Below are 10,083 nucleotides of genomic sequence, written 5' to 3'. Positions count from 1 at the left end.
TGCAGCTAATACCTCTGGACATTTCAATTTTTATAGAAAAATGTGACAAGTCAAAGCTTCAGAAAAAACACTGAGATTCACAAAAAAAAAAAAAAATTTCTAACGGGACAGGAAGCTTTTTTTTCTGGAAAGTCACCGACGGCCGGAAGGCCTAGAATTTCTTGGGGCCCCAGGCAGAAGCCTGCCTCGGTGTGACCACGGTTCCAAACATCGGGAATTCCTCCGCGCTGCTCACATCCGGGGCCTGAGGGGAACAGACAAGACACGTTGAGGTCAGAAGGCGCGAGCTGAGGAAACAGCGCCCCCCCCCCCCACAACGCAATGCGGAGCCAGTGTGCGCCAATCGACTGAAAGCCTCAGCCAGCGCCGCAGTTGGCTCTGCCCCTTGCAGTTTTTGGGCACCAGGCTATAGCACCCCACCGCCCCCCCCTGTGCTTGCTGACCTACCTTGTCTCCCGGTCTGACGACGCCTCCATTTTCAAATTCATATCCTAGTCTTCAAATCCCTCCGTGGCCTCGCCCCCTCCCTAGCTCAAAATCTCCTCCAGCCCCACAACCCTGCCCCCCACCCCCCCCCCCGAGATCTCTGCGCTCCTCCAATTCCGGCCTCTTGTGCAGCCCTGATTTTAATCACTCCACCATTGGCGGCCGTGCCTTCAGCTGCCGAGGCCCCAAGCTCTGGAATTCCCTCACTAAACCTCTCCACCTCTCGCTCTCCTCCTTTAAGACGCTCCTTAAAACCTACCTCTTTGACCAAGCTTTTGATCACCTGTCCTAATGTGGCTCGGTGTCAAATTTTGTTTGATAATCACTCCTGTGAGGCACCTTGGGACATTTTTCTACGTTAAAGGCACTATATAAATGCATGTTGTTGTTACAGGGAGAATGTAGCTCCTTCTTTCAGTCAGTCCTATACATAGGAACAGGAGGCCATTCAGCCCCTGGAGCCTGTTACATAGGAACAGGAGCAGGCCATTCAGCCCCTGGAGCCTGTTACATAGGAACAGGAGCAGGCCATTCAGCCCCTCGAGCCTGTTACATAGGAACAGGAGGAGGCCATTCAGCCCCTCGAGCCTGTTACATAGGAACAGGAGCAGGCCATTCAGCCCCTCGAGCCTGTTACATAGGAACAGGAGGAGGCCATTCAGCCCCTCGAGCCTGTTACATAGGAACAGGAGGCCATTCAGCCCCTCGAGCCTGTTACATAGGAACAGGAGCAGGCCATTCAGCCCCTCGAGCCTGTTACATAGGAACAGGAGGCCATTCAGCCCCTCGAGACTGTTACAGAGGAACAGGAGCAGGCCATTCAGCTCCTCGAGCCTGTTACATTAGGAACAGGAGGAGGCCATTCAGCTCCTCGAGCCTGTTACATTAGGAACAGGAGCAGGCCATTCAGCCCCTCGAGCCTGTTATATAGGAACAGGAGCAGTCTTATCAGCCCCTCGAGCCTGTTGTATAGGAACAGGAAGAGGCCATTCAGCTCTCGAGCCTGTTGTATAGGAACAGGAAGAGGCCATTCAGCCCCTCGAGCCTGTTATATAGGAACAGGAGCAGTCTTATCAGCCCCTCGAGCCTGTTATATAGGAACAGGAAGAGGCCATTCAGCCCTCGAGCCTGTTACATAGGAACAGGAGCAGGCCATTCAGCCCCTCGAGCCGGTTACATAGGAACAGGAGCAGGCCATTCAGCCCCTCGAGCCTGTTACATAGGAACAGGAGCAGGCCATTCAGCCCCTTGAGCCTGTTACATAGGAACAGGAGCAGGCCATTCAGCCCCTCGAGCCTGTTACAAAGGAACAGGAGGTGGCCATTCAACCCCCTGGAGCCTGTTACATAGGAACAGGAGCAGGCCATTCAGCCCCTCGAGCCTGTTACATAGGAACAAGAGGCCATTCAGCCCCTCGAGCCTGTTACATAGGAACAGGAGGAGGCCATTCAGCCCCTCGAGCCTGTTACATAGCAACAGGATGAAGCCATTCAGCCCCCTTGAGCCTGTTACATAGCAACAGGAAGAGGCCATTCATCTCCTTGAGCCTGTTACATCGGAACAGGAGGAGGCCATTCGGCCCCCTTGAGCCTGTTACAGTACATAGGAACAGGAGGAGCCCATTCAGCCCCTCGAGCCTGTTCTACCATTCAATTAGATCATGGCCGATCTGTATCTTACCTCCAACTACCTGCCTTGGTTCCATAACCCTTAATACCCTTCCCTAACAAAAATCTATCGAACTCAGGTTTGAACTTTTCAATTGATGCCCAGCCTCAACAGCTTTTTGGGGGAGACAGTTCCCGATTTCCACTGCCCTTTGTGTGAAGAAGTGCTTCCTGACATCACCCCTGAACGGCCTACCTCTAATTTTAAGGTTACGGCCCCCTTGTTCTGGATTCCCCCCTCGACCAGAGGAAACAGCTTCTCTCTATCCACACCCTATCAAATCCTTTAATCATCTTAAACACCTCAGTTAGACCCACCCCTTAATCTCCTATACTCGAGGGAATACAAGCCCAGCCGGTGCAACCTGTCCCCATAATTTAACCCTTTTAGCCCCGGACACCTCGATTAGATTAATCCGATGCATCTCCGGCTTCAAGGGATTAAGGGTCCCACCGGAAACATTTCCAGTACTTTCTGTGGCCAGTTCCAACGCTCACCTTGTTACCGGGGGCGTTCCACGGAGCGTCCCTCACGACAAAGCCTTTCGTCGAGCCGCGCGGCTCCTCCTCCACCCGCGAGGGCGGCTTCATGTACGCCGCCATCGTCTCCGACTCCACGATCGCCATCATCTGCACATCAACGCCAGACAGTCAGAAAGAAATCACCTTTAGAAATACTGAAGTAAAGGAATTCGAAAGGAAGGAAGGACTTGCATTTCTATAGCGCCTTTCACGACCTCAGGACATCCCAAAACGCTTTACAGCCAATGAAGTACTTGTGAAGTGTGGTCGCTGTTGTAAAGTAGGAATCGGGGAAACGCTCACTCCCGCAAAAGCAGTCGAGGCTGGGGGCCAATTGAAAATTTTTAAACTCAGATTGATAGATTTTTGTTAGGTGTGGGTATTGAAGGTTACAGAACCAAGGCGGGTAGATGGAGTTAAGATACAGATCAGCCCTGATCTAATTGAAGGGCGGAACAGTCTCAATGGGCTGACAGGCCTCCTCCTGTTCCTAATGTAACAGTGGCTCGAGTGGCTGAATGGCCCCTGTGGTAGACACAGGAAAACTCCCGGGGCAGGGAGGGAAGCTCAAACTGCCCACCCAAACCACAAATACATTTTACATAGAATTCCATCGTATTTACAGCACAGAAACAGGCCATTCGGCCCGACTGGTCCATGCCGGTTTATGCTCCACACGAGCCTCCTCCCACCCCTCTTTCTCTCACTCTATCAGCATAACCTCCTATTCCTTTCCCCCTCATGTGTTTCTCAAGCTTCCCCTTAAATGCGTCTATGCTAGTCGCCTCAACCACTCCCTGTGGTAGCGAGTTCCACATTCTCACCGCTCTCTGGGGAAAGAAGTATCTCCTGAATTCCCCATTGGATTTATTAGTGACTATCTTATATTTGTATGTCCTCGAGTTTTGGACTCCCCCGCCCCCCCCCCGCCCCCCCCACAAGTGGGAAAAACATTTGGAAGCATTTGGACACCTTCTTGTCTTGTTTTCTGTTGGCTTCATCAGGAAATGTTGTTTTTTCTCACTGTGTTTAAACTGTGATGGTCGCAATACTCAGCACCCTGGGCTGGGCAGTGGGGAGAGGGAATCAGCCTGGGATCCTGCTCCTGATCACTATCCAGTGCTCCGTGCTGTCAAGGGCCTGTGTATTTTTTTATTCGTTCATGGGATGTGGACGTCGCTTGCATTTATCGCCCATCCCTGACTGCCCTTGAGAAGGTGGTGATGTGCCGCCTTCTTGAACCGCTACAGTCCGTGTGGTGAAGGTGCTCCCACAGTGCTGTTAGGGAGGGAGTTGCAGGATTTTGACCCAGCGACGATGAAGGAACGGCGATATATTTCCAAGTCAGAATGGTGTGTGACTTGGAGGGGAATTTGGAGGTGGTGGTGTTCCCATGCGCCTGCTGCCCTTGTCCTTCTAGGTGGTAGAGATCGCGAGTTTGGGAGGTGCTGCTGAAGAAGCCTTGTATATGTGTATGTGTGTGCGTATATGTGGTGTGTGTATGTGTGGTGTGTGTATATGTGGTGTGTGTATGTGTGGTGTGTGTATGTGTGGTGTGTGTATGTGTGGTGTGTGTGTATGTGGTGTGTGTGTATGTGGTGTGTGTATGTGTGGTGTGTGTATGTGTGGTGTGTGTATATGTGGTGTGTGTATATGTGGTGTGTGTGTATGTGGTGTGTGTGTGTATATGTGGTGTGTGTGTATGTGGTGTGCGTATATGTGGTGTGTGTGTGTATATGTGGTGTGTGTGTATGTGGTGTGTATATGTGGTGTGTGTGTGTATATGTGGTGTGTGTGTATGTGGTGTGTGTGTATGTGGTGTGTGTGTATGTGGTGTGTGTATATGTGGTGTGTATATGTGGTGTGTGTGTATGTGGTGTGTGTATATGTGGTGTGTGTGTGTATATGTGGTGTGTGTGTATGTGGTGTGTGTGTGTATATGTGGTGTGTGTGTATGTGGTGTGTGTGTGTATATGTGGTGTGTGTGTGTATATGTGGTGTGTGTGTATGTGGTGTGTGTATATGTGGTGTGTGTGTGTATATGTGGTGTGTGTATATGTGGTGTGTGTATGGTGTGTGTGTATGTGGTGTGTGTATATGTGGTGTGTGTGTATGTGGTGTGTGTGTATGTGGTGTGTGTGTATGTGGTGTGTGTGTATGTGGTGTGTGTATATGTGGTGTGTGTGTGTATATGTGGTGTGTGTATATGTGGTGTGTGTGTGTATATGTGGTGTGTATATGTGGTGTGTGTGTATGTGGTGTGTGTATATGTGGTGTGTGTATATGTGGTGTGTGTGTGTATATGTGGTGTGTGTATATGTGGTGTGTGTATATGTGGTGTGTGTATGTGTGGTGTGTGTATGTGTGGTGTGCGTATATGTGGTGTGCGTGTATGTGGTGTGCGTGTATGTGGTGTGTGTGTATGTGGTGTGCGTATATGTGGTGTGCGTGTATGTGGTGTGCGTATATGTGGTGTGTGTGTATGTGGTGTGCGTATATGTGGTGTGCGTATATGTGGTGTGTGTATGTGTGGTGTGTGTATGTGTGGTGTGTGTATGTGGTGTGTGTGTATGTGGTGTGTGTATATGTGGTGTGCGTATATGTGGTGTGTGTATATGTGTGTGTGTATGTGGTGTGTGTATATGTGGTGTGTGTGTATGTGGTGTGTGTATATGTGGTGTGTGTATATGTGGTGTGTGTATATGTGTGGTGTGTGTGTATGTGGTGTGTGTATATGTGGTGTGTGTGTATGTGGTGTGTGTGTATGTGGTGTGTGTATATGTGGTGTGTGTATGTGGTGTGCGTATATGTGGTGTGCGTATATGTGGTGTGCGTATATGTGGTGTGCGTATATGTGGTGTGTGTATATGTGGTGTGCGTATATGTGGTGTGTGTATATGTGGTGTGTGTATATGTGTGTGCGTATATGTGGTGTGTGTGTATGTGGTGTGCGTGTATGTGGTGTGCGTATATGTGGTGTGTGTGTATGTGGTGTGCGTATATGTGGTGTGCGTATATGTGGTGTGCGTATATGTGGTGTGCGTATATGTGGTGTGTGTATATGTGTGTGTGTATATGTGTGTGCGTATATGTGGTGTGTGTGTATGTGGTGTGCGTATATGTGTGTGTATATGTGGTGTGTGTATATGTGGTGTGTGTATGTGTGGTGTGTGTATATGTGGTGTGCGTATATGTGGTGTGCGTATATGTGGTGTGTGTGTGTGTGTATGTGGTGTGGTTGATGCCGAAGTCCAACACCTTCAGTGTGCCAGTGCAGCCTTCGGTCGCCTGAGGAAGAGAGTGTTTGAAGACCAGGACCTCAAACCCCAGCACCAAGCTCATGGTCTACAGAGCAGCAGTGATACCCGCCCTCCTGTATGCCTCAGAGACATGGACCATGTACAGCAGGCACCTCAAAGCACTGGAGAGGTACCACCAACGCTGCCTCCGCAAGATCCTGCAAACCCATTGGCAGGATAGGCGCACCAACATCAGTGTTCTTGCTCAGGCCAACATCCCCAGCATCGAAGCTTTGACCACGCTCGATCAGCTCCGATGGACGGGCCACATCGCCCGCATGCCCGATACGAGACTCCCAAAACAAGCGCTCTACTCGGAGCTCCGACACGGCAAGAGAGCCCCAGGTGGGCAGAGGAATCGCTTCAAGGACACCCTCAAAGCCTCCTTGAAAAAGTGCAACATCCCCACCGACACCTGGGAATCCCTGGCCCAAGACCACACAAAGTGGAGGAGAAGCATCCGGACAGGCACCGAAAACCTCGAGTCTCTTTGCCGGGAGCAAGCGGAAGCCAAGCGCAGGCAGCGCAAGGAGCGCACATCAACCCAAGCACCCCACCCACCCGCCCCTTCAACCAGTGTCTGCCCCACCTGTGACAGAGACTGTCGGTCCCGCATTGGACTCATCAGTCACCTGAAAACTCATTTTTAGTGTGGAAGCAAGTCATCCTCGGTCCCGAGGGACTGCCTAAGAGAGAGAGTGGTGTGGTGTGTGTGTGTATGTGGTGTGTGTGTATATGGTGTGTGTGTGTGTGTGTGTGTATATATACATACTAGCTGGAGTGCCCAGCGGTGCCGATGCTTTTTTGAGGGCATGTTGTTGTTGGAAGAGAGAGAGAGAGCGACTGGGGGGAAGAGAGAGAGCGACTGGGGGGAAGAGAGAGAGCGACTGGGGGGAAGAGAGAGAGCGACTGGGGGGAAGAGAGAGAGCGACTGGGGGGAAGAGAGAGAGCGACTGGGGGGAAGAGAGAGAGCGACTGGGGGGAAGAGAGAGAGCGACTGGGGGGAAGAGAGAGAGCGACTGGGGGAAGAGAGAGAGCGACTGGGGGGAAGAGAGCGACTGGGGGGAAGAGAGAGAGCGACGGGGGAAGAGAGAGAGCGACAGGGGGGGAAGAGAGAGAGCGACTGGGGGGAAGAGAGAGAGCGACTGGGGGGAAGAGAGAGAGCGACTGGGGGAAGAGAGAGAGCGACTGGGGGGAAGAGAGAGAGCGACTGGGGGGAAGAGAGAGAGCGACTGGGGGGAAGAGAGAGAGCGACTGGGGGGAAGAGAGAGAGCGACTGGGGGGAAGAGAGAGAGCGACTGGGGGGAAGAGAGAGAGCGACTGGGGGAAGAGAGAGAGCGACTGGGGGGAAGAGAGAGAGCGACTGGGGGAAGAGAGAGAGCGACTGGGGGGAAGAGAGCGACTGGGGGGAAGAGAGAGAGCGACGGGGAAGAGAGAGAGCGACAGGGGGGAAGAGAGAGCGACTGGGAGGAGAAGAGAGAGAGACTGGGGGGAGAAGAGAGAGAGACTGGGGGGAGAGAGAGCGACTGGGAGGAGAAGAGAGAGAGACTGGGGGGAAGAGAGAGAGACTGGGGGGAGAGAGAGCGACTGGGAGGAGAAGAGAGAGAGACTGGGGGGAGAAGAGAGAGAGACTGGGGGGAAGAGAGAGAGACTGGGGGGAGAGAGAGCGACTGGGGGGAGAGAGAGAGACTGGGAGGAGAAGAGAGAGAGACTGGGGGGAGAAGAGAGAGAGACTGGGGGGAGAAGAGAGAGAGACTGGGGGGAGAAGAGAGAGAGAGAGAGACTGGGGGGAGAAGAGAGAGAGACTGGGGGGAAGAGAGAGAGACTGGGGGGAGAGAGAGCGACTGGGAGAAGAGAGAGAGACTGGGGGGAAGAGAGAGAGACTGGGGGGAGAGAGAGAGAGACTGGGGGGAGAAGAGAGAGAGACTGGGGGAGAGAGAGAGAGACTGGGGGGAGAAGAGAGAGAGACTGGGGGGAAGAGAGAGAGACTGGGGGGAGAGAGAGAGAGACTGGGGGGAGAAGAGAGAGAGACTGGGGGGAGAGAGAGCGACTGGGAGAAGAAGAGAGAGAGACTGGGGGGAGAAGAGAGAGAGACTGGGGGGAGAAGAGAGAGAGACTGGGGGAGAGAGAGCGACTGGGAGGAGAAGAGAGAGAGACTGGGGGGAGAAGAGAGAGAGACTGGGGGGAGAAGAGAGAGAGACTGTGAGGAGAAGAGAGAGAGACTGGGGGGAGAAGAGAGAGAGACTGGGGGGAGAAGAGAGAGAGACTGGGGGGAAGAGAGAGAGCGACTGGGGGGAAGAGAGAGAGCGACTGGGGGGAAGAGAGAGAGCGACTGGGGGAAGAGAGAGAGCGACTGGGGGGAAGAGAGCGACTGGGGGGAAGAGAGAGAGCGACGGGGGAAGAGAGAGAGCGACAGGGGGGAAGAGAGAGAGCGACTGGGGGGAAGAGAGAGAGCGACTGGGGGGAAGAGAGAGAGCGACTGGGGGAAGAGAGAGAGCGACTGGGGGGAAGAGAGAGAGCGACTGGGGGGAAGAGAGAGAGCGACTGGGGGGAAGAGAGAGAGCGACTGGGGGGAAGAGAGAGAGCGACTGGGGGGAAGAGAGAGAGCGACTGGGGGGAAGAGAGAGAGCGACTGGGGGAAGAGAGAGAGCGACTGGGGGAAGAGAGAGAGCGACTGGGGGGAAGAGAGAGAGCGACTGGGGGAAGAGAGAGAGCGACTGGGGGAAGAGAGCGACTGGGGGGAAGAGAGCGACTGGGGGGAAGAGAGAGAGCGACGGGGGAAGAGAGAGAGCGACAGGGGGGAAGAGAGAGCGACTGGGAGGAGAAGAGAGAGAGACTGGGGGGAGAAGAGAGAGAGACTGGGGGGAGAGAGAGCGACTGGGAGGAGAAGAGAGAGAGACTGGGGGGAAGAGAGAGAGACTGGGGGGAGAGAGAGCGACTGGGAGGAGAAGAGAGAGAGACTGGGGGGAGAAGGGAGAGAGACTGGGGGGAAGAGAGAGAGACTGGGGGGAGAGAGAGCGACTGGGGGGAGAGAGAGCGACTGGGAGGAGAAGAGAGAGAGACTGGGGGGAGAAGAGAGAGAGACTGGGGGGAGAAGAGAGAGAGACTGGGGGGAGAAGAGAGAGAGAGAGAGACTGGGGGGAGAAGAGAGAGAGACTGGGGGGAAGAGAGAGAGACTGGGGGGAGAGAGAGCGACTGGGAGGAGAAGAGAGAGAGACTGGGGGGAAGAGAGAGAGACTGGGGGGAGAGAGAGAGAGACTGGGGGGAGAAGAGAGAGAGACTGGGGGAGAGAGAGAGAGACTGGGGGGAGAAGAGAGAGAGACTGGGGGGAAGAGAGAGAGACTGGGGGGAGAGAGAGAGAGACTGGGGGGAGAAGAGAGAGAGACTGGGGGGAGAGAGAGCGACTGGGAGGAGAAGAGAGAGAGACTGGGGGGAGAAGAGAGAGAGACTGGGGGGAGAAGAGAGAGAGACTGGGGGAGAGAGAGCGACTGGGAGGAGAAGAGAGAGAGACTGGGGGGAGAAGAGAGAGAGACTGGGGGGAGAAGAGAGAGAGACTGGGAGGAGAAGAGAGAGAGACTGGGGGGAGAAGAGAGAGAGACTGGGGGGAGAAGAGAGAGAGACTGGGGGGAAGAGAGAGAGCGACTGGGGGGAAGAGAGAGAGCGACTGGGGGGAAGAGAGAGAGCGACTGGGGGAAGAGAGAGAGCGACTGGGGGAAGAGAGAGAGCGACTGGGGGGAAGAGAGCGACTGGGGGGAAGAGAGAGAGCGACGGGGGAAGAGAGAGAGCGACAGGGGGGAAGAGAGAGAGCGACTGGGGGGAAGAGAGAGAGCGACTGGGGGGAAGAGAGAGAGCGACTGGGGGAAGAGAGAGAGCGACTGGGGGGAAGAGAGAGAGCGACTGGGGGGAAGAGAGAGAGCGACTGGGGGGAAGAGAGAGAGCGACTGGGGGGAAGAGAGAGCGACTGGGGGGAAGAGAGAGAGCGACTGGGGGGAAGAGAGAGAGCGACTGGGGGAAGAGAGAGAGCGACTGGGGGAAGAGAGAGAGCGACTGGGGGGAAGAGAGAGAGCGACTGGGGGAAGAGAGAGAGCGACTGGGGGGAAGAGAGCGAC

General features: G+C 54.3%; 1 protein-coding gene across 5 annotated transcripts in view; it reads right to left on the bottom strand.

Annotated features, from left to right (window-relative positions):
• Positions 1-10,083, bottom strand: part of hdlbpb (high density lipoprotein binding protein b) — a 180,824-nt gene continuing 170,741 nt past the window's right edge. For 3 of the 5 annotated variants that reach the window (XM_085977349.1, XM_085977348.1, XM_085977350.1), the window contains 2 exons: positions 2,652-2,783; positions 1-244 (listed from right to left, as the gene is read on the bottom strand). In XM_085977349.1, coding sequence (XP_085833475.1) covers positions 152-244; positions 2,652-2,783 — 225 coding nt within the window. In that variant the 3' untranslated portion in view covers positions 1-151. Of the gene's footprint in view, positions 245-2,651; positions 2,820-2,852; positions 2,999-10,083 lie in introns of those variants that run through there. The other 2 variants (XM_085977352.1, XM_085977351.1) reach the window with 2 other exon arrangements.

This window comes from Somniosus microcephalus, unplaced genomic scaffold (genome assembly GCF_052327205.1).
Source record: "Somniosus microcephalus isolate GS21.2 unplaced genomic scaffold, FLI_Smic_1.0 unresolved_chr4, whole genome shotgun sequence".
NCBI lineage: Eukaryota > Metazoa > Chordata > Chondrichthyes > Squaliformes > Somniosidae > Somniosus > Somniosus microcephalus.
This window is presented reverse-complemented; position numbering and strand designations above follow the sequence as displayed.